This window comes from Squalius cephalus (genome assembly GCF_949319135.1).
Source record: "Squalius cephalus genome assembly, chromosome: 22".
Lineage (NCBI taxonomy): Eukaryota > Metazoa > Chordata > Actinopteri > Cypriniformes > Leuciscidae > Squalius > Squalius cephalus.
The window spans coordinates 3,388,347-3,413,156 of NC_137143.1; the positions used below are offsets into that span (position 1 = coordinate 3,388,347).

Sequence of the window (24,810 nt, forward strand, 5' to 3'; positions counted from 1 at the left end):
GATGCAGCCATATTGGATTCTGAAGTTGGGGTTGTTGTGCTTCCCCTGAGTTTCCCAATCACAACTCAGAATTGAGGAGCTTTCCAGTTAACTGGGAACTTGGAATTTCCCACTTCCGAGGACTAATGGAAGCACCACACTGCATTAAGTCAATGTGTGCAGTTTTTACCTCTTTCAAATTAAGCTATCCCAGAGCCAGAGGCTTTGTGTCCCAGCAGGTCCAAACGGTCCTGAGCCAGAATCTCAAGCAACAACAGAGGTTTCAGAGGAAAAAGAGGTCACACTTTATATTAGGTGTATTAACAACTTACATGAAAAAATGTTGATGTTGTATTATAACACTTGTCATTGAGGTGGATACCTGTAGGTGAAGACTGGTTTGGTGGTATGGTCAGCTTTAAGGGTTGGTTAATTGGTAAGGGAAGGGTCAACAGTGATGTACAGAAATGAATTAAATGCAGGATTTCTATTTTTATTTTAAGTAAATTGAAGTATGAAATTAGAGTGTGTACACACAGTATGTACTATTGTTAGGGATTTAAAATAAAAATTATCACAAATTAAATGGATAGTTCACTCAAAAAATGAATATTCTGTCATTAATCCCTCACCCCGTCGTTCCAAACCATAGACTGTAAAAAAAGACTTTAGTTCATCTTTGGAACAAAATCTTTTATATTAAATCTGAGAGATTTCAGCAAATAATGTAAATGCTCTAAATTACAATATTTTTATTCAGAAGAAATGTTGTCAGTAGTTTGTAGAATAATTATAAAATAATAATAATTTATGCAAACAGATAGGCTACATAAAAAAATTAATCCAGAGAAACTGCTAATTTTGCACATCCAAAAAATCATAGCTGTATAATAAAAATACTGTTCAGTGTTGGCTCGTTTACTTGGAGCTTAGGCTATCAACGATACCTCTGGCAAATTCTCTGTAAATCATTATATCAGTCATAAACACAACACGATATGTAAACCGTTGTATATTGATGAATATTTATTGTCTAAATTCAACTTATTTCTAGACTGACGTGTAATTATGTGATCAGGAGAGGACGCACTATTTTCAGTGGGGCTTTAAAGCATAACTAGAAACTCTTGAAAATTCGTGTTTACTCCGCCCAGTGATTGGAGAAACAAAGCATTTCGAATCTTTGAATCAATTGAACCAATTGCTTCAAAATGATTCACTGGTTCGAATCGCTCGAAACGCCACGCGCTGGCGCCCCCTGCTGGTCAGAACAGCGCAAATGCAGCGAAAACTTGCACAATAAAAAAACTTTCACAAACCAATTGCAAATGTTTTACTGAAATCGTATTGAAATGCAATTAACAAATCGTCTGATACCATGTCTTTATAATATGTGCTATTTTATTAAATTGTAGGGCTTGTTCTTGTTTGTTTTATGGAGAGCTTGGTTAATCAGACCAATAAAAGACAATGAACAAAAACTCTTCCCTTTTATTATACAAATATTTAATTAAAATGTCTACAAATTAAAAAAAAAAAATGTTTTTTTTTATCTGAGATCAGGTAAGCATAGACTAAAAAATAATAATAATTTAAAGCCAAAGAGATGATCGACCCCTAGCGGCGAACCACTGAAATGTCGAAAAGGCAATGACGCAACGAAGCCTCGTTTACTGTAATCACGTGGTACGCACTCCGAATCTCTGTTTCGAAACAAATGATTCGCCAAGGTTTCGAAGCTTGAAGTCGATTTAAAGCGCCCATCACTAATTACACGTTTAAATGTAAGTATTGTGTTTTAACTTACTCAAATAGCCAGCGATACAAATGTTAAAAAACCAAGCGTGGTTTTGAAAAACTAAAAATACCGTTTAAACAATCCGTTAAGTTAGCCGAGCCGCTGCTGTTGTTCGGGGCTGTGGGGCAAAACTGGAGCGTTAACGTTACTATGCTAGAGCATTTCGCCGTGTTTTCTGAGGGAGCAAGACTGCTCAATTTATTAAACTGAGGTGAAACTTGAGAATTATTCACCGGGGACAGACATTCGGCCAGTGTGGCTTGAAGGTAAGACACAACAACCCGTTAAATCTCTATAAACAATATTGTCCTGGTGGTTACAGTTAAATTAGCCCTCACCCATTCAAAAACCACAGCAATAAGACGATAGATAGATACATAACGTTATATAGATAGATACTGTTTATCTTTGTTGTGTTTTTGTAGTGCTGTCATGCAAGCTCTGGTCATGTTTTAACCAAATTTGGCCGTCCATATCTATGATTTCTGGGGGATTTTTGTGTCTGCCCTCGCGTGTCATTTTTTTATTTTTTTAATCTTCCTAAGTTTGCATCCCTATGTTAATATGTTTCTCAAGTGTTTCCTTTTTCTCGTCATTTTGCTTTCAGTGTATGTGTGTGTGTGTAGCTGCATCCCTTCGAAGGTCGAACCGAGCGTTGATAAATGAGACGGTCTAACATACGGAGGAGGATTTCATATTTGTGATCTAAATGTTAATAATTCAAGGAAGTCCTGCAATCTAAAGGCTCAGATGGATGTGCACAACAGAAAAACTCACCAGCAGGTACATCGTGCCCAACCAGGCGTCCAATAAACAAATATGCAGTTTATTTGGAATAGACAGCTCTATAAAAATAACTATTTGAATGTTGTCATTATAAACTTTAATTTAATTTAATTTTTTACAGATGGATGATGCTACTGGTCCAAACAGCTCTCCTCACCAGGTACATTCATGAAAATCATTCTACAGTCTCTCTTCGTTGTGTTTGTTTTGATGGTAATGGAGTGAGAATTAGTTCACGTAACAGTTTAAAGTTATGTATCCAGAAGGTTAATGGTAGAGGAATGTTTAGGGCTGATTTTAACCTTCACAGGGATTTGTTTTTTGGTTAATTGTTCCTGTATTCTGGACACTCATAACACTTTCAGTCAGTAGCTGCGTATATATGGACCCTAATAATCCATTTGTAATCAAACTAGTTGCACAATCAGAAAAAGTCACATGTAACCACGTCAATTAGAATAAACTGGTCAAATCCGATTTAAATTTAATTTGGATTGTAGGGGGAAAGGCTGATTTACACTTCTGCGTCGAACCTACGCTGTGGCGTAGCCTGACGTGCACCTCTCCAGAAACGTAACAACGTGTCAATTCCACACGGACCGCAAGCGCTGTGATTGGTCTGCTAGAAGTGAACCAATCACTAAAGAAGAAGTGCTGTGATCTGTCTCCGTGTGTAATTGCACATCGACGCAGAAGTGTAAATCAGCCGTAACACTTTATAATGAGTATAGTGTAATAAAGTACTTACATATCATTTGCAAAGTTAATTAATAGTTTATAAACTGTAGCTAATACATAAATAGACTATATACAAATAGTGAGTACTTCATTCATTGTCACTGTAATTATCAAATTATTGTTGTTTAATTAGCTCATATGTAAAGAGTTAGATCATGCTTTAACAACTTATTAACAGTAAATATTTCTGACTTTAGATTAGGTCATGGGAAACGGGAAAATGACATTAATTAAGTGCTTTAAACCAACCTTTATTAGACATCAATTCCATTCATATTCAGTGTTCATTAAAGGGTACATAACATGCACAGTTTCACCTAATCTCATGTTAATCTTGAGTACCTATAGAGTAGTAGTGCATCCTTAATATCTCAAAAAAGTGTTTAGTTTTATTATATTTAGAAAAGTAAAATACAGCTTTCCGATTCTCTCCGGAAAAATCCGAGGTCCTGGAGGCGGAGCTATAGAGTCAAGCGGTAGTTCTTGATTTCCAGACAGAAATCTGATCCAGTTGTACTTACATGAATGGGGTCTTTTATCACTGGGACCGCTCCACGTTTTAATAGCAAACGATTAGCAAATCCAGCGTTGACCTGAGCCTTGTTAATAAAACATTCGTCACTGAAATGGCCAGAACACACAACCGCACTTCCTACACTCCGTTGCTGCCCCGGAAAAACAAACGGCATCCACTGTTCCTGTAACACTGGGTTCTTTGGAAAACTGAACACGGTAAGCTTTCCCTCACATCCAAATACACACTTTTTTGGAGACATTCTTGAACAAATCCTATGCAGCGCTGCCGATGATTTCCTGTTGAAGCGCGTTGATGTGCGCGGTCTCGTTCTCCTCTAGTCGACGTGCTCGCGGGCGCGCTTTTCCTAGAGAAATGCTCATATAAGGAGTTGCACTCTGATCTACGTCATTAGATCCACGATCTAAAAAAACCCAGCCGAAACTTGTACCAACCCGGAAGTAAGATTTTCAGCATAGAAATTCTCCGTTATTCGTCCAAAATATTTTTTTAAAACTTTGCCCATGTTTAGCATGAGAATCTATCTCTTTAACACTGTAAACAACTCTGAATACATGAAACACCATTGTACCCCCCCTTTAAAATGTTTACAAATACATTAAGCACACACACACACACACATTCTTGAATATGTGGTTAACTGGGACTCTCCATAGTCATAATGGTGTTTATACTGTACAAACTGTATATCCTCTCCGCTTACACTAAACCTACACACACACACACACACACACACTTACACACACACACTAACCAGACCCCTAAACCTACACACCACTGAAAACATTCTGCATTTTTACATTTTCCAAAAAAACTCATTCTGTATGATTTATAAGCTTGTTTCCTCATGGGGACCTCAATTTAGGTCTCCACAGTGCCACGGGTCCACATGGGTCTGTGTGCATTCAGGTTGAAGTCCCCAGCGGGATAAAAAAACATGAACACACACAAAAGTATATTAGCTTTACTTGTGAGGACATTCCATAAGCATAATGGTGTTTATACTGTACAAACTGTATATTCTCTCCCCTACACTAACCCGACCCCTAAACCTACACACACACACACACACACACACTAACCCGACCCCTAAACCTTCCCATCACAGAAAACTTTATGCATTTTTACATTTTTAATAAAACACTGTTTAGTATGCTTTTAAAGCCCTTTGAAATACGAGGACTCAGGAAATATCCTCATAAATCACGTTCACGTTGTAATACCAGTGTAATACCAATGCCATTATACAAATTGCTGTGCTCATAAATCACAAAAACAACCACACTCTCACACACACAGGCACGCACACTCCCACATGCACACACACACACACACACACATTTGGTTTGCATGTTTAATAGGGAGTTTTATTCTGTACAAACTGTATTTTTTCCCCTAAACCTTACTGATGTATTTTAACAACGTGATCGTGAGCATTTGTATGTAATTCATATAGACAGCATTATTTATTTATTTATTTATTTATTTTTAAGTGGTGATATTTAGCTTCGGAGATAGGCTTAATGTATTTGTAGACATTCTTATGAACTCTTTATAATAATGCAATTAAAGCACTTAATTAATGTAATTTTCCCATATGAGCCATTTAAACAATAACACTTTGTTAAAGGATAATTCCGGTATTTAGCACTTTGAGTCTCTTCTGGTTTGTTTTGGATGAACTAGAGTGGTGGACGATGGGTCTTGTCTCGACTTTTTGACTGGTTTAGAATCGCCTTTGACCGCTTCAGAGTGGCTGGCTACGGGCATGCACGAACATGTCCTTAAAACAACCCTTAACGTTCGTTTTCAAAACTGTGCAACTCGCCGAGTGGTTAGTGGTGTTCGTTGATTAAAAACAAGTAGCGTAGCGAAATACAGTTTCTGTCGTGTTTTATTTGGCATTTTGTAAAATCCCATTGATTTCTGTTGGAGGACTCATTGCTCGTTGATATTACTGCGCTTCAGGCTCAAATATCGAGCGGAAGTTTATACGCGGTTGTGAGGTATCTGAAAAAATAGTTCCACTATAGCAAATAACACGGATTGAAATCATACATTACGCCGATATATTTGTTTTTAATCACCAACTAACACCACTAACCACTCGGTGAGTTGCACAGTTTTGAAAAGTACACAGATGTTTACGTTGTAATACTCATGTCATTATACACATTTGTGTCATTATACACATTTGTGTCCTCATAAACCATTTACAAGAACACACACACACACATAATAACAGCAGGCCCTGACAGGAGGAGGACAGAGTAAAGGTAAACAGGACCTACAATTTCCACACTTTTATTAGCCCCGGGTCCAGTGGACCCTAACATCCTGTGTGTAATATAAATGTGTAGGGGGGGTGTACAGTGTGTGGTCATTAAAAATGTGTTCTGATATATATTCTTCACAGAAAATGAGCTAAAGCCAATGAGTCTGAGTTTAAAAAAATAATTAATTGTATCATTTTTCTTTTGATATAAAATGAAAACGGGTCCTACAGACCCGAACACCACACAAGGCTTATAGATTGCAGCAATTAACATTTTGTCAAAAGCTTAATGACATGTATTTTGTTTAGATGTCTATTCAGAATCGTAGGAGAATCATGATCTCTAAAAAAAAAAAATATCTCAATTTATTCAGAATCGTGCGGTCAAATGTTTAATAGACATGGCAGAATCGTTGTCATTTAGTAATAAGGGTGTTTGAATCGAGATCATGATCTTTTAATGAGTAATCATGCAGCTCATAGTGTCTGAGTACCAACTGTAAAGAATTGGACGAAACTGGTCCCCACAAAGAACTATTACATAAAGCCCCAGTAGAGTCTGTTTTGTCCAGACAGAGGTTGATATTTTTTTTTAAGTCTTTTTCGATTTTTTTAATTCTATACTAATGCAAAATGTTGTCCATACTTTTGATTTTTGTTTACAGATTGTGTCGCAGTTCCGAAATGAAAATGAGATTTTTGTACCAAGACTGAGGATGACTGGAAATAGCGTGGTAAGTCAAAAATGCCATTTTGATCTGAACTGGGATTGTGCTTAGAGCTGCAAACAGCATTTATTCTCATGATCAATTACTCAGTGAATTGTATTCTTAAAGTGTCAGGAAACCCCCGCCGTTTTAGCCTGGTCGTTCACACCTATGAGTTGAAAAAGTCTCAGGAAATGGGCGTGTAAAGCTGTGGAAAAGTGGGAGAAGGAGAGACAACAATCAATAAAACACAGACCTGCAACACACTCCTTATACAGACACATGAATATTCATGAATATTAAAATATGAGCAAAGAGTTGAGGGCATCTATATGATAAAAAACTTTAAAGAAAGAGGGAGAAACGCGGAAGAACATTTAAAAGGTCTAATAATATTTTCATTACATTTACGAACAAATGACACGCGTCAGTTAAACAGAAAAAATAAAGGCGTAGTCACTTTTTTGTCCATTTTTCTTTGAATTTTCGGTCTACATCATTGTCTTCTGTGTGTCAGAATAACTCTCGTGTCATTGCAGATGTACGGCTGTATCAGTGTCCTTATTTGCACACATTTCCTTTGAAGAAGACGTGATCAAGACGCACACATGCTGCTAGTTCATGTTTAGAGCACTAGAGTATATGAAATATGTCCATAAAAACTTGAAACGCGCTTGCTCCGGTCTGGATATGATCTATATGATCCGCATTGCGAGCGTTGTTAAACTCATCGCGGCGTTCCGCGCAGAAACCGCTCTCATGCACGTTGTTGTTACATGTTGTTTGAATTCTCCGCTGTAATGTGATCTCATGCGTAATCCAGCGCAGTGATTGGGTTAAAAGAGTTCATTCTCATGAGTAAATGCAGAGAAACACTCAGAACCAGCTGATGCAATCACTGCGCTGTATTACGCATTGAAGTTGCTTCAACTTTGCTTTTCAACCCGGAAGAACAAAATTGCTCAGAAAACACAAAAATAACCAATTTCCACTTTTAGTGGAGCTTTTAGTGTTTTCAATGATGTGCAGCCTGTATAAATCTCTTCACATCTCAAAAAATGTGTTTTGGGGTTTCAAGTGATAAATCATTTGGACTATAAAATATCAGAGAACCATCAAATTTGCATCACCTTTAGTTTAAGGCCAAAATTATTTTATCAGATGTAGAGATGCACCGATCGACCGGCCAGGGACGGAATGCTCGGAATAACTCATATCAGTCTCAAAGACTCAATGATCAGTCTCATTCGCTTCAGTTACATAGTGCTTGTATTGCACATAATTTTACTAATTCCCACAGGTTTCGCACTCGTACCAAAAGCGTGTGCATTAGTGATCCATACAAGTTGCCTCTCAAACAGCTCGAGAGTCGCAAGTAACGAAATACCCGTCTTGGCAAATATTCAGTTAAACGTTCATTAACTTGAAACATTAATAGTTGAGAAAAGATAACGCCTGTTGTGTAACAGTATATTGGATCCATGCATAAAGTCTTAAAGTGACAGCAGCCTGATATTCCTGCTAATGTCTGTCATGTTAATCAAAGAACAAAAGACAGAAAATCACTCGCTGCTCTAGACTGAATAACTTTTGGAACTTTAATTGTAAGCATTAATCTGTATTTCATCCTTAAAATTAAGACTATCCAGTGATATTTTACATTTGATTACTTTTATTTCTGTAGTATTTCTTATCGGAATACTAACTTACTGTCAGACCCAGCTGAAAAACATAAAGCCATGTTTATTTCATAGCTCGCTTTATCCAATTGCATTTATTTATTCTGTTGTTTGCAATTAGTTTATTTGTTCTTATTCTATTACTGACTTTTTACTTTTGTTTTGGAAGAAAATTGGCATTGAAGAAAAGTAGATTTTTGTTTGTAAATGCTGTCAATTATAGTTCCTGTAAAGAAAATTGTAATCGGCAAAAATCTGTATCAACAGGTCACACTTAAAAAAAAAAAATTAAAAAAAAAGGGAATCGACCAAGAAAATTGCACTCGGTACATTTCTAATCCGATCTCCTTTTTTTTGTCAGATCAACTGTCCAAAATATTGAAAAATTACTTGAACGATTAAGAGATGATCAAAATAGTTGCAAATTTATTTCTGTTAATTTGCTGATCAATTAATTAAATAATCGTGACAGTTCTATATGTTTCTAATTTATTTATTTAATTATTTTTCAGATGAAAGACATGGATCTTCTTCAAGATTCGTATGATCTCTATGATTCTACATCAGAGAGTTCAGATTCCGACATTTCCGATATCTTTTCCGAAACTGACAGTGATGATAACCTCATCCCAGACCAGACAAAACTTCAGCTTCTTGATGAAATGGATGTTGATGAATCTGGCTCAGCGAGTTCCCCCGTCTGCGAGACAGCGTCTGACAAAATGACCTTTGATAGGCACAGTCTGACATCTGAAGCGTCTGGGACGGCAGAAGAGCCCTGCTCGAGTCAGAACTCTAAAGACGGCATAGTTGTTAGTGCATACCAGAAAAGAGGAGGCAGCAGAGTGTACGACAAGAGACATTACTGCTTGTATTGCCGTAAGCCTTATGCTAAGATGGCAAGGCATCTAGAAGGTTCACATAAAAAAAAATCTGATGTGGCTAAAGCTCTAAGCTTTCCGAAGGGATCCAAAGAGAGAAGAAAACTGCTAGATTATATTCGCAACAGAGGAAACTATGCTCACAATGCTGCTGTTGTGAAATCAGGAAAGGGGGAACTGGTGCCATTTAAACGGCCGCCTAAAGAAGCGCAGGCTGATGATTTCATGCACTGTGTGTACTGTCAAGGGCTTTTTATAAGAAAGGTCCTTTGGCGACATATGCGTTATTGTAGACTTAAACCTCGCTCAGTCGCCCCCAAACCAGGAAAATACCGCGTTCAGTCTTTGTGTAGATACACAGGGCCTGTGCCTTCAAACATAACTAAACAACTGTGGGGAGTAATCACTACCATGACTCCAGACCCGATCACGGATATAATCAAAAATGACAAAGTAATTGTTGATTTTGGACAGCACTTGTTAAACAAAGGTGGGATATCAGCCAAGAATAAACAGGGCGTGCGAGAGAAGATGCGAGAGTTGGGAAGGCTGCTGGATAATGCCAGGAGAGTCACCACCTTAAAAACAATTAAAGATTGTGTAAATCCAAAGAGGTACATGGAGACTGTCAAAGCTGTCAAGTACACATGTGGGTATGACATTGAATCTGACAAGTTCTTGATTCCAACGCTCGCCACCAAGCTTGGGAATTCCCTAGTTAAAGTAAACAAAGTCTTGAAAGCTCAGGGTTTACTCTCGAACAACAAAGAGCTTGTGAAGAATGCCAGTGAGTTTCAAGAGATCCATGAGGAGAAGTGGAACGAGATGATCTCGGCGACTGCGTTGAGGAACATCAGGGAAGCAAAGAGTAATGTGCCCACTATCATGCCCTTCACTGAAGACGTCCAGAAAATGCATACATATCTCAGTCAAGTGCAAGAGAAGTGGAACAGCTGCCTCTCTGAAAGTCCCTCTACTAAAGCCTGGGTGGAGCTGGCGAAGGTGTGTCTGGCACAGGTGATCCTCTTTAACCGGCGCCGGGAAGGAGAGGTGGCGAACGTGCCTTTGTCTGCATTTTTATCAAGAGACACTTTTGATCCGCACGTGGATGTGGGCTGGGCGCTCTCCGAAGTGGAAAAAATACTCTGCAGAAACTTCTCAATGATCGTCACCAGAGGAACGCATGGTTGGCCCGTTCCAATTCTTCTGACTCCAAAAATGTTGAGTGCCTTAGAACTTCTGGTTCAGCAGAGAGAGGCTTGCGGGGTTCTGAAAGACAACGGGTTTCTGTTTGCAAGGCCAGAAGCCGTGACGCATCTCCAAGGGTCAGACTGCCTCCGTGGCTTTGCGAAAGCGTGTGGTGCAAAGTTTCCCAAGTCACTGACATCTACCAGACTGCGAAAGCAAGCCGCAACCCTTTCAACGGTGCTGAATATGACCGACACAGAGATGGAGCAGCTCGCCAACTTTCTTGGACATTACATAATAATCCATCGTGAGTTCTGCCGACTCCCTGAGAAGACCCTGCATCTGGCCAAGATCAGCAAAGTTTTAATGGCTCTCGAGCAAGGACGATTAGCTGAGTTCCATGGCAAGAACTGGGACGAAATTGGGATCGATCCTGACGGTGTGTTCATTTATTTGGTAAAACTTTACAATAAGGTTCATTAGTTAACATTAGTTAATGTATTAACTAACAATAAGCAATACATTTGTTGCAGTATTTATTAATGTTAGTTAATAAAAATACAGCTGTCCATTGTTTGTTCATTTTAATTCACAGTGTATTAATGTTTTTGATATTAATAACGTACTTAGTCCAGTCATTTTAAGCCAAAATGGGGTCAACCTTGAACAAATTGCAACAGAAGCAAACTCAACTGATTTTGTATCCTCAATATGTCCTGAGTAAGGAAAAAAAGCCCTGAAGAATCCCATTAGGGGAAAGTTTCGAAAAAGACCCAAATATAGCCTCTTCATTCTGTTACTCACGTGAATAGGGTAAAAATGTTAACCTTTAGATATCACCATGAAAATGACTGAGTTGATTACTTACATCAAGACAAACAAAAAATGTATTACAAGGTTTTTTAAATTGTTTGTTACGGTGCATAATCTAATTACGTATGTGCTAATTTGCATAAATACCACAACAGATCTAAACAGGAAGAAGTACTTTAGAAACCAGCCTTTATTCATTTTTAAGAGATTGGTTTTGGGGCTTGGTCTGTGGGACTGTTTCTGGGGGACGAGTCTGAGGGAAGAACAGGAGACAATGGTAAGGAGAGTGCAGAAGACAAAAGGTAGGCAAAAGTGAATCCCCAGAAACATTGCAACAATATAATAATTAATAAAGGCTGATTTAAAGTACTTCTTCCTGCCTCTATGTATTAATGCTCATGGGTATTCTAAATGGATTCCATTCAGACCTTAACATTAAGTATTTTACTGTTATGTGTCAACAAGATTCAACAAGACATTTTCACCTGGCTAGACCCAATGTTTAGATCTGTTGTGGTATTTATGCAAATTAGCACATACGTAATTAGATTATGCACCATTTCAAAAAACTTGAAATATATTTTCTGTTTGTCTTGATGTAAGTAATCAACTCAGTAATTTTCATGGTGATATATAAAGGTTAACATTTTTACCCTATTCACGTGAGTAACAGAATGAATAGGCTATATTTGGGTCTTTTTCGAAACTTTCCCCTAATGGGATTCTTCAGGGCTTTTTTTTCCTTACTCAGGACATATTGAGGATACAAAATCAGTTGAGTTTGTTTCTGTTGCAATTTGTTCAACTTTTTTTCATAAAATGGCTGGACTAATTAGTAAATGATGAAATTAATATTACTAAGATTAATTAATGCTGTAGAAGTACTGTTCATTCTTACTTCATGTTAACTAAGGTTGTTAAATTATGAACCTTATTGTAAAGTGTTACAATATATTTGTTTTATTGTTGTTGGTTTTATTGTGTTCACCACTTTCTGCTTCATCATGTTGTGAATCTGTGCTTTGTATGACCTCCACAGAAAAAGTTGTGAACTGTGATGAGGAAGACGGGCAAATACAGGAGGGACACTGTTCATCTACTGTTTATGGTTTGTATTACTCAACTGCAAGTAGCTTTACTGTCATTTGAAATGATTATTATAGCTATGTCTTATATAATTTGTTGATGGATTTATGTAATTAATCCAAAAATGTTGGGAAATGAATGAATGTATAAAAAGTGATCGGATTTAACCTTTTCTTTTTGAAGAGAGTACAGTATGCTTATAGCAAATTATCATTTCCCCAATTATCCATTCAGTCCAATGGACAGAATCTAGAAACCAGTGTTTCCTAGCCGCGTTTCCATTAGATTTGTGCAAAACTTTTGCGATTATTTTCTAAATGCCGATTAAAAAAAAGCGAAATGACGACGTTTCCGTTAACTGATGTTATGCGACTAAAACTTTTTTTCTTTTCTCGTGATAAGTCATTCCTATGGCAACGGATGTCGCTAGGTTTACATATATCCCAGTCACTGCACTAGCCATTATTATTAATGGAAGGAGATGTAAGCGTGTTATCCCAGCATTAATGGAGAGGAAATCCCCTTATACTTGTGAGCACCACATATGAGATGTTTCTGGGTGTTTCTCCCTCATTTCTGCTTCAAGGTCTTGATTGTGGCATTTCTTTGTCGTTTAGTATCCAGTATTCCCATAATTCTTTTGTCTTTTATGAGTTTAATAAAGAACTATGCCTTGTCTTCTGACCAAACATACCATGCCATCTACGCCAGGTGACCTGAAAACTGTTTCCAGAAATACTGATGTTGGATTCAGACCTTCAGCACACGCTATTCTTTGTCTTTTTATTTATGTATTTTTTTCTGACCTCTTTCAGGTAAAACTACCCAGAGGAAAAAACCCTGGCAGCAGACAGAGGTGCAGGCGGTGCAAAGGCACATGATGCATTTCATCACATCTTGTACTGTACCAGCAAAGAGTGACTGTGAGAAGTGTTTAAAGGCTGAACCAGAAGCTCTGAAGAACCGGGACTGGAAGAACCTCAAATTCTTCATATATAACCGCATTACAGCTTATAAAAAGAGTTTGCAGTGCAAATAATATGAAGATTACCAACTCTGGTAGCATGGCGGTTTTTGTATAATTTGCCTTTTTCCATGTTCCAAGTTGTTCCAGAGATACACACTCTTCTTCTAAACAGGTCAAAACTCCAGCCAAACTTGTAGGATACTGAACAACTTTATTGTTAGACCAGTAATTTCCAGCTCGTGGCCTTTATCAGTCATAAACATACTGTAAACATCATTTCAAATAGGGTACGTGTGAGGCAAAAAACAAACAAACATAAAAACACACATATTGTAATACAAAAATTCAATATCCTACAAGTTTTGCTAGAGTTTTGACCTAGTTTCTGTTTATATTTTTATGTCTCTACCTGAAATTTTGTATACTTTTTAGTATAACGATAGTTTGTTTTGAGGTTCATGCAACTTCATTTGCTGAGTTCGTTTGTAAAGTTGAACTCCTTAAAAGTTAAATTCAGCTATTTAAATGTGAGTTGATGTTATGAGGTTCAATTACTAGTTAGTAGTAGATTTATTATCATGGTAGTATACCAGGTGAATTAGGAGCAGATGGTTGGTTGTGGTTAAAAACTATTAAAGAATCATTCAAATTAAGGAAAGATTAGTTTGAAGTGGAAAGGTTTAAAGGTTAGACTTGATGGTTTGATATGGTTTTGACAATATCCAGACAGTAATGTTTGTATATAATAGAGAATAGATGACTTTTTTACTGCTTCTTTCACTTCAATCACACTGATATTCCTATCAAATATAGGAGCATCAGTCAATCGAACCAAATATTCTGTGTTGTGAAGATGAATACATGGACAACACTAGCCCACACTAGGTTTCACAGACATGGCTTAAGCTAGTCCCAGACTACAATGCATGTTTGAGCTGTTTTAACTGAAGCAACTTGCACTGACATGTTTTAAAATATATTAGTGCCATTGTTTTGTCTCAAGATGCACATCAGTAATATTTTTTTCTGGGTATCATTAAAAGTTTTTCGATATCGATACCAATACCTTGACTTTGATACCGGTTCCTGGACGATACTTTTTTCAATACCAATTTTATGAAACCTGTTTTAACATTACATATTACCTAAAAAAAAAAAGTTTGTTGACTTTTTTTTTTTACAGATTCAATGTCTTATATAGGCCACTGGGGGGCGTAATATATGCCTCGCGCTCAAGCACACGCATAAAGCTAGCCGCAAAGCACTGGAAAAAGTAGCATAACCATTGTGAATGTGTCGGGGAAAAATAGCCAGGAGACATTAATAATTGCTTATTAATATACTAGTGTTTTCTGAGTCAGTGTTGGCTGCAAAGATTAAGTTGACGTTGCTGACTCGTCTTCTCTGCAGTGTCGTGAACGTGTGTGTGCCTATGAGAGAAATGCACCTTTCATTTGGATTACATAGAGAGTATTTGTTTTCAATTCGAATTGGTTCGTTTAAAAGTAGACATGTCTAGCTTTCTATATGCCTATTTGTCATGTTTGTGAGCCATGTCTCTGGGCGTAAACGGCACAAACTACTGTTTTTCCTTGATGCCTTGCCACAGCCAATCATGCTGCATGCTTATTGGCTCACTGACGTTGGCGAGATTAACCCCTTGGGTATCGAAATTTTGTACCGAACGACAAGATGTTTTTTGATACTCAATGGTATCGAGGCATTTTGTTCAGTGCCTAATAAGTATCGAACTCGATACCCAGCCCTACTTAAATGTCCTAATTGAACCTAAGGCCTAATCCTGGCTTAATCTAAGCCCTGTCTGTGAAACCGGGCCTGGGTGTGCTATGCAAGAGTGAGACTTAGCATCACTAGCACCATTTGCAGGCCTCACTACATCTCTACATTATCTACAGTATGAACAACTAATCTGATGTTTTGTACTGCTACTGTATCTTTTAATTCTGCTTAGTTGTAGATTAAACTCTTTTTAAGGGCAAATGGACAAATGAAATCTGAGGATTTACTTAATATGAATGCATATAATTTGTTATTAGCAATATACTTATTATTGTTGCAAGGTCCCCACAAATCAAATGGGAAATTGTGCAATTTATGCAAATAACATGCAAATGAGGTCCCGATCAGGCACATTCACATGATTTTTTCAGAAGTCCGCATTTAGCATGGTCAAGTCATCGATTCAGATTATCTGAAGTCGTGTGTAAGCTAACAAAGCTATGGTTAGTATCCCAATGTTTTTCAGACCTCTAGAATCATAAAGTTGCTCCCAATACAACAGGGATGTGTGTGTGCGCTGTCTCCATCACACATTTCACCTTACTACACATGTGGAAGAAAAATGGCTAAACAAAAAATAAACTTGTACAGACATATTATCTTGGCAAGCACAGACTGTTTTTTTAGTTCAATCATTGTCTTTTTTCCAATTGTAAATTTTTTCATGAGTTCATCTGCACATCCAGTCTTGATAGATGGTGCTAAACGAATTTGGCTTGCTGTCCTTGAAGGAGGAGCTCGGTCCTGAGACATGGCTCAATCTCTGCTCTTACTCCCTGGACTACAGAATTGGATAGGATGAGAAAGCACCTGAGGACTAGATGAACCAGACATATGCCACACTTTATCCACATCCAACCAGATGCTGAAAGCCTGTCTGCCATTGCATAGGACATCCCAGCCCATGCTTGACTACCCTGACAGTACAGCACTGTTGATCCAGAGGGCTAGAGCAGTGGTTTTCAGTCCTGGTCCTGTGAACCCACCGCTCTGCACAGTCTGTATGTTTCCATTAATTAAAGGGGTGGTTTACTATGATTTCACTTTTTTAACTTTAGTTAGTGTGTAATGTTGCTGTTTGAGCATAAACAACATCTGCAAAGTTACAACGCTCAAAGTTTAAAGCAAAGGGAGATATCTTTAAGAAATAGTTTTTTTAAGGACTACAACAAACGGCTGGTAGGGACTACAATGAGCTTGGCTTATTCCAAAAACTACAAATTGCATACTTTATCTTCAATAAAAAATGTACATTATTAGACAAATGAAACTTAGCTATACTTTGTACAAAATACTACTCTATACTATGATGTATTTTGAAAGTATTTCCAGCGCACAGTTAAAATATACCTAAAATATATTTTAATAAAGTGCAAATAAATACACTTTTAAAAAATAAACTGAATTTTCACTTCAAGTATATTTTTCTAAAATATATATTTTTAGAAAATATACTATAGTGCAATTATTTTAAAGTGTGTTAAAAGTTGTATTGTGAAAATAGGTAAAAGCATGATGCTAATATACTTTTAATATATTTAAAGATGGTACAATTTTTGTTAGTGTCTTTGCAATGTACTATTGAAAAAGGGAATATATTTCTAATACAATAAAATATACTTTTTTCACTAGTCTCCCAGCCAAACACGCAAGAGGATTTGTTAGTGTGATAATTTTCAAGTCTCAGGTCTAAGATGAGGCAGAGCATGCCATATTTTTTCGGTACCAGAAATAAGCATCTGTAATAAGCCACTCTTGACTCAACGAAAGTCTGCAAGGAGACATTTTGAGTTTGAGAGACACCACTCATATAAGACACTTTGAGTTTGCTCAGCAGACACTATGGCATCGTTAACTGAAATCCTGCCACACCACTGCATAATGTAGTGTGAGCTGAGAGTATTGTACTGTATATCTGCCACTGCCAGTGTTTAAGAGATGAGAGTATGTACTGTATATCTGCCACATTGTTTTAGAGAAACACCCCCCTCCCCAACTGAGGAATTCAACTTAATTATCAAAGGAACAATAACATTTTCAAAACTGACACAGAGATTTTAAGGATTTTAAATGTGTACTTCTCTGATAAACTGAACGGAAATGTTTTTATTTTATTGTCTTGCTTTATTTTATTGTCTTACAGTTGTCGATTGTCAAGTTCACGCGCATAGGTTATCACGCGCGTGAACTCGACAATCGACTACTGTGGACTTCGACCGAAAACAGGAAGAAAATACAGGTATATGTGCGCTGGCTGAAATAACATCACTTTTATTAATATCTTTCACATCTACTGCAGTCAGATTAACCCGTGTTCACTCTGAAGGAATCACTCACATGGCTGGGCACTTGTAATGACACATCAAGGATGTTAAGAGGCTAAAAGCAGGTTTAGTACTTGCCCCATTGAAGTCAACAGGGTGCAAATTTTAAAAAGAGGATAACACGGTGTAGGCAACACCGATTTTTGTCGTTGTTCTCTGTACTGACAGCACTCCAAATTTACACAAAAATGAGCTCAATGTTAAAATTGACCGGAGTTCTCCTTTAAGTATACTGCCTACGGGTCATGCTAACCAGCACAACCTTGTACCCTTGGTTAATGAAAGTGCATAAGGCAGACAAAGAGACCAAACATGCTTTTCAACGTTTTCAACTCGCTAGTGCTAATGGAAGCGGTGTGAAAGGGAGGAGCACACAAATTCAATTTTGATTTTCAACACTGAACTCAAGATGTCGCCATCTACTCATTTTACCATGTTTCTGCAAAAACATCCTGCAACTGCACCACATTACTGAGGCAGTTCACTGGAGCAACTACAGCCTTGACTTGAGTCCATAGTCTCTGTTGGTTCAGGTTTCTGAACAACGACACCAAAAAGACACACTGTACAAAACTTGTTAAATATTAATCACAGGCAATATAATCAGGTGTGCAGAACTTTATTAAATATATAACTTCAAAAATTGTCCTTTTATTTATTGTTTTTTTTTTTTAAAAAGTATTTTTTTTTATATATATATTTTAAAAAATCTATGGAAAAACTTTACTGTTGTACTATAAATGTTTTATTGTGATATGGCAACATTTTCAAAGTAAAGAACAACACATAAATATGCATCATGTTAACTGCACTACACAGTTGTCTTTGTCAACAACACAGATGCTCCAAACACTTTGGGCCCTCATTTTCTTTTTCATATCATGTCATCAATCTTAGAAACATTTTTGTTTATCAGATTTATTTTTATCTTTATTGAAAGACCCTTAAAATAGAGATTTCCATCATAAAATGATTATTACACTGAAAATCTAAACAAAGATGGAAATAAACATAAACCATATCAATATTTGTTGAAATGTATTGACTGTCCCACAGTTGTGATCTATCTCCACCATGCAATTATGAATAAAGAAAAATACAATTATACATGAATGGATAAAGGCGAATAATAAAAAAATAAAAAAAAATAAAAAAACAAGCGTCAAGTATAATTCTCTTGTTGGGCATTGTTAGACGGATTAAGTAAACTAATAGCTACAGTAATTTTAAAGTTAGAAATCACTCCAGTTCAATAAATATACAGTTCATAAATGATCTATTCTTCACTATTTTTTGCTGACATGTAAAAAACATTTGGTATGCCTATTAAAGAGAGTTGTTTAAGACTGAGTGCCATTAATCTTAAAGTTTCAGGGGAAAAGATGACCTAATAAAACATGAACTGTCTCAGTCTCGCCAGTGTGAAAAAAAAACACTTTTTACAGTAATGCAACGTAAAACGCACTTTTTCTAATCATATTATCATTCTGTTGAAGTGTCAAAGCAACACTTAAACTGCTTGTAACCATGTAAACAACCATACAAACGAACAGAATCTCACGTGTATCGCTTAGGCTCTCAATAGCTCATTTGTGTGGATTTTATGAGACAAAATGTCCATAACTGGGGGCTATGTTGCTTGGCAACAGACCTGTTTATACCCAAACCATATGAATCTCCACAGTGACATGCGTATATCGGTAGAGTAGCTCTCATTCACTATCATTCAGGGTCATTCTGTCCGTAGTCCAGACAGCATTCTTTATATGTCAAATCTTGTGAATAAAAGGAATTGCCAAAGTGACGTATTTAGAACAAATTAAGAATAATGAACACTAGACCTAAAGTGATCAAGGAGATTAAGCAAATGGGCATTATTGTATATTACTGCAGTTCATAATGTAACAATGATCAACAGTGACTGTAAGTCATGATCACAATTTATGCATGAGTTACTAAATTAGCGATACAAGAAACAAATCAAACTATGAGAGCTGTCAACTCTTACATTGTCATTATGCAACTGGAAATCATTGAGAAATTATGCTGAACATGAGCTGTGAGTTTTATGTTGACCTTTACTTTTATGTTGTATGTTATATTGTATTACATCACTATAGATAAGCATATTAAAAACAAATTAAGAGAAATTGGATGCCAAAAGTATTAAATTGATAATTCCTTTGCAGATTTGGTGCTCCTGGTGTTTGCAGTCCAAACTGATTTTTTTAAGGGATTTTATGGTACTAAAACATATCTATGCACTAGTTATAAAACATTTATTCACTTTTGGAGCACAGACCTGAAAATTTAATTTCCAATTTAATCTGTCAGATCTTGAATGCTTTTTTTTTCAGAACCATTTAACCTTTTTGAATCATGTCCATGATTGTGTGTGTGTGTGTGTGTGTGTGTGTGTGTGTGTGTGTGTGTGTGTGTGTGTGTGTGTGTGTGTGTGTGTGTGTGTGTGTGTGTGTGTGTGTGTGTGTGTTCACACAACAAGTGCCAAAACCTTTATCAAGTTTCGTACCATTCCGATGAAGTAATACTCGATATTCGACTGGAAGGGCCTGATCTTTGTAATGTTGTATAAGGCAAACAGGACCAGGCATTTCGAGCAATGTGGTCTGTGAAGTTCAACTGATCATCAATCACAACTCCAAGGTTCCTGGATGGAGTTCTAGATGACAAACCAAGCTGAGTGGAGAAGTTGTGGTGTAGTGTTAGGGTTGGCCGAGGCCACAAGGAGCTCTGTCTTTGCAAGGCTGAGTTGATAATGGTGGTTCTTCATCCCTCCAGAAACGTCTGTCAGGCAGGCTGAGATGCGAGCATGTACCATTGGATCATCCAGCTGGAATGAGAGGTAGAGTTGTGTGTCATCAGCAGTGATAAGAAAAGCCATGTTTCTGAATGACAGATCCTAAGGATGTCATGTAGATGGAGAAGAGAAGTGGTCCCAGCACTGAGCCCTGAGGCACTCCAGACACACTAAAGGATCTACAGTACCTGAGAGGCGGGACCTATTGGTGTGCGGTTCCTGAGATGCCCTGAGTCATGTGGGTCGACAGGAGAATCTGGTGGTTATCTGTGTCAAAACTGTCAAAAGCAGCTGACAGATCCAGCAGAAAATATACATAATGTAATGTTTTGTTAACGTTCCCTTTAAGTTATGAAAGCATTATTTCTGACTGTTCTCTGAACGTTCAAAACAACCAGTTTTTAAAATTTGTAAAAAATGGTTTTCTTGGTTATGTTATGGGAATGTTACTTTTGAATACTTTCTGAATGTTCTCAAATAAATAGTAACATTTAAAAAAATGTTACAGCTAAAACATTTCAGAAAATAATGTTTCATGAACGATGTATAGATAATGTTATGTTAACGTTTTGAGAACATTATTATAGACCAGATAACTTTGAACAAACATTGTATAAATGTTCCTGGAAGAACATTTGTTCGTAACCCTGCCAGAATGTTAAAACCTGTCAAAGGTTAGAAAACTTTCCCTGTTCGCTGGATAAAAGAATATCTGCACATTTGGACTTTTTAAGTGATTTTAACACATGTTTATGATTTCCGCAGGTTGTCCCTAATATCAGGCATAACTCTGGAATATGTGTAGCTGGAAGGTTTTAGTTTAAAAGGGTTATTTAATTGATTCTTTGACATTTTGAAATGCATTTCTGGCTTATTTGTGTAGCACGTTTCTTACACAATAGTCATTTATAGTGGTGTAACAATATATCATGTCACAATATATCGCAATACAAAAATGCAACAATATGTATCGTGTATAGTTCACCCAAAATAAAAATTACTGTGAGAAAAGATTCAAGTTTTGAGAGTTTTAGTGTCAGTACTACATTAAACTACTATATATAATGTTGAATATAATGTATAAAAATGCAATGGTGGAATATGTGTGTGTCCTGATAATGCCAAATGTCTGATGTTACCAGTAAAAAGTCCTACATTATTTTAAATATATCTAGTCAGTGACAGTGCATATTCGTCTAAAATAAATCTGTATTTTCAGCTTCAGAATCATGAATATTGTTATTCTGGCGTCTCTATTGTCCTGTGCTTTGGGTTTCAGCAACAAAGTCCAAACCTATTCATTTACACACACAATGTAACACCAAATTTAGCATTTTAATTATACAGTTAATGAATCTCTAATTAACATCTCTAATTATCTCTAATGTTATAACAGTTAATTTTTTGTTAACCTTTTATCATGTGTCTTGGAGTATCGAAAATAATATCGTGTGAGTTCATTATCGTGATGTGTATCGAATCGTGACATGAGGGTCTCGTTACACCCCTATAATTCAAAATGCTTTCATTAAAAAAACGAGTAACACATAAAAGTTTAATTAAAAATGGATTGATTAAGACAAAAAAAAAAAAAAAAAGAAAGTATAACTTTCCCAAAGAAAATTTTTCTCTTTAGAGAAATTATTCACCAACCAGGCTTTATACAATGCCAAGCAGCCTATCTATAGATGCACTTTTCCCAAATGTTCTACAGCGTTTGCAGCTTTTTTTTAATTAATTATTGCATAACAGAACAATAACAACATGCACATACAGAGGATCACAATGTAACTATTATCTATTACATTCATAATAGCATAAAAGGAAACAGGAAAAAAAAAAACCCTGTATATATATATATATATATATATATATATATATATATATATATATATATATATATATATATATATATATATATATAGGGGATAACTTACCAAAAATTCCAAAAAGAAAAGGATTCAAAAATTCTATACAATCTGTTTTGCTTTAATTTTGTTTCTTCTAAATTTTCTTCTTATTTCTTCATCTTTTAAGGCCTCAATTTAATGCTTAATGTTAGGTTATTATTAGTCCATTTCTGTTTGTGTATATGGTATTTTCCATACATAATTATTAAGTTAATCACCAAATTTTGCTTCAAACACTTAGCCTACTTATAACAAAATTATATATTGAACAAACATTGTATTATTGTTACTGGAAGAACATTTGTTCATAATCCTGCCAGAAAGTTAGCCAAATGTTACGTTCCCTGTTACTGAATAAAGGAATAACGGCACATTTTGACTTTTTAAGTGATTTTAACACGTTCACATGTTTATGTTTCCCGCAGGTTGACTTCCGGCGACAGTGACCGTTAGCAACAGAATGTGGACAAAAGTTCAGAAATGTCGACTTTATGCAAATGAGAAGCGAATTTCGCGAGCGACAACCAATAGGAGGAGCTGTCAGTGGAGCTCACGTCACCGTCTCGAGTGCAGGCAAGACAGAGATCCGGAGCGGTGATTTGACTGTAGTCTGTTACCACACACACATAATAAAACGATGCATGGAAAAGAAACTGTCGACAGTCTTAGTGAGTTTGATTCATACAATGATGTAATTTTATGATGCAAGTTTAGCACTGTTGCAGTTCATTTAACAGTTTTGCATTATCTTGATTATTATTAGGGACAAGAAAATTGATTATGTGTCCAATTCGAATGACATTTTAGTAATTTATGACAGTATGAGTGAGTCTAGTAAATTATTTAATCCACTGAACACTGCTGGGGTAATATAACAACACTCTCCAACAGCATAATGTTACTTTGAATTATTTTAAGCCTAATTTAGTCAAATTAGAATGATATCTTAGTTGTATAACTTGTGATGAGTATTTTCTATAGATATAGTCTAGCAATAACATTATAGCGATATATAGCACTATACGAACGCCCACTATACGACTCGCAGTGCAGAGACTAGCGACAGTGTGAACGGCAGCGGCTTCGGAGAGTCTTGGCGACGCGATACTACTGACGCGACGCGACGCGGGACTCGATCTCGATCCCGCCTGAACTTCCTCTCACTGACGTCAGGCTCGCCGCTCCGGACACCGCGGAGGAGAAAATGCTGCTCTCCGTTCCTCCGAGGACGGGATTCAACCCCTACAACGGGTACAACAGCAGAAACAGCAAAAAGGTAACGCGATCCGACTTTTACGTGTATTTGACTGTTGCTTTCCAAATCCAGTGACAAATGTGAGCTGCAGTGTCCTTGACAAATCAACTTCAGCTTTCTGTGGGATCATTGTCTCGAGCTGTGGATACACACGCCTCGGGATATGCTTGGTTTTGTTGGGAATGGCGGCTTTCATAAGTTTCTGGCAATAATATCTACATTCGCCATCATTCAAGTCGTTATAAAACCACATACATTAGGATACATCGGGAAGTTTCAAGATTATCGAACTTTGAAAGTAGCCTAAATTATGGGAAAATTTACTTTCCCACCGCGAAGAAGGTCTTATAGATATCGATAGATATGAACCGTTGAAATGTGAGCTGTATCGGCGAGGGATCGACATGTTCTGTATCGTGTGAAAAGAGGGATGCGGATGCTTTGATGTTTGCAAGTTTTCATCGGTGGGAAAATACAACGCCCCACCCCTCGAAAAACAACCCACCGTGACGCGCGCGACTGTTGCGTTGGAGAGTAATAAAATGGGAATAAGTTTCAGTTCAGCAAACTCATTATGTTTACGCCTCTTGTGACCGTCCATGTTTGTTAAAGGACCGAAGAAACTTCGACGAGCAACGCGACGCGACCCAGCTAAATCGCGATCGCGCGACGCAACATAGTTACATTTTTAATAAACGAAGCGCGCGCTTGCAGTGTTGCCAGCTTCGTTGTTTATAATGTGCGCGTTATTGTAGCGTCGCTTAGGAGCCGAGCTGTAGATGGGGTTAAACATTACATAATTCAGGATGTGAATGTTCCATTGTTTCCCTGAACTTAAGAATTTTTTGGGCTTATCAAATGCGACATTTTCTGAATGTCACTCATTCTTTAGACGATAAAAATCAATGCTATCTTTTCGATATTTCTTGGAACACTTTATTCTAAGGTGTCTTTGTTACACTAATTATACATTTAATTAGGCTACTGAGTGAGAAATACTAAATAACTTCATGTATTTACTGTAGGGTTTGGTTTGGAGTTAGTTGCATGTAATTGTGCATAATTTAGTTATTGCTATAGTAACTAGCCTACAAACATATGTAATTAAAAAAATGTGTTACCTATTTATTTATGTCAACGCACCAGTATTTTATTTATTTATTTATTTATTAACGTAAGAACAAAATTATAGCTTTATAAAGTTATATAGGCTATTGAGTTGACATAATGTAGGCAGATATAAATTATGATTTAATATATAATTAACCTAT

The 24,810-nt window shown here is 36.7% G+C and overlaps 2 protein-coding genes across 5 annotated transcripts in view; both read left to right on the forward strand.

Annotated features, from left to right (window-relative positions):
• Nucleotides 1–1,654: 1,654 nt before the first annotated feature.
• LOC307150413 (uncharacterized protein) lies at nt 1,655–14,730 on the forward strand. Of its 4 annotated transcripts, none has more exons than XM_079857635.1 (7): nt 1,655–1,763; nt 2,385–2,560; nt 2,685–2,723; nt 6,777–6,845; nt 9,010–11,005; nt 12,419–12,487; nt 13,281–14,730. In XM_079857635.1, exons 2-7 carry the CDS (start codon nt 2,528–2,530, stop codon nt 13,502–13,504), a joined length of 2,430 nt encoding a protein of 809 aa, XP_079713761.1. In that variant the 5' UTR covers nt 1,655–1,763; nt 2,385–2,527; the 3' UTR covers nt 13,505–14,730. The 4 variants fall into 4 exon arrangements, with proteins under 4 accessions (XP_079713761.1, XP_079713760.1, XP_079713759.1 ...); XM_079857634.1 differs by having other exon boundaries at nt 1,685–2,043; XM_079857633.1 differs by having other exon boundaries at nt 1,685–1,763; nt 2,404–2,560.
• Nucleotides 14,731–22,885: 8,155 nt separating this feature from the next.
• Nucleotides 22,886–24,810, forward strand: part of rbms2a (RNA binding motif, single stranded interacting protein 2a) — a 58,758-nt gene continuing 56,833 nt past the window's right edge. The window contains exon 1 of the mRNA XM_079857300.1: nt 22,886–23,560. Coding sequence (XP_079713426.1) covers nt 23,489–23,560 — 72 coding nt within the window. The 5' untranslated portion in view covers nt 22,886–23,488. The remainder of the gene's footprint in view (nt 23,561–24,810) is intronic.

What these genes read in the sequence shown, in the direction of transcription:
- LOC307150413 (XM_079857635.1), top strand. Translation starts at nt 2,528, where the DNA reads ATGGATGTGCACAACAGAAAAACTCACCAGCAG. An exon ending in ACAGAAAAACTCACCAGCAG is followed by an intron (nt 2,561 to 2,684) that starts GTACATCGTGCC and finishes AATTTTTTACAG; the next exon opens with ATGGATGATGCTACTGGTCC. An exon ending in CTGTTCATCTACTGTTTATG is followed by an intron (nt 12,488 to 13,280) that starts GTTTGTATTACT and finishes GACCTCTTTCAG; the next exon opens with GTAAAACTACCCAGAGGAAA.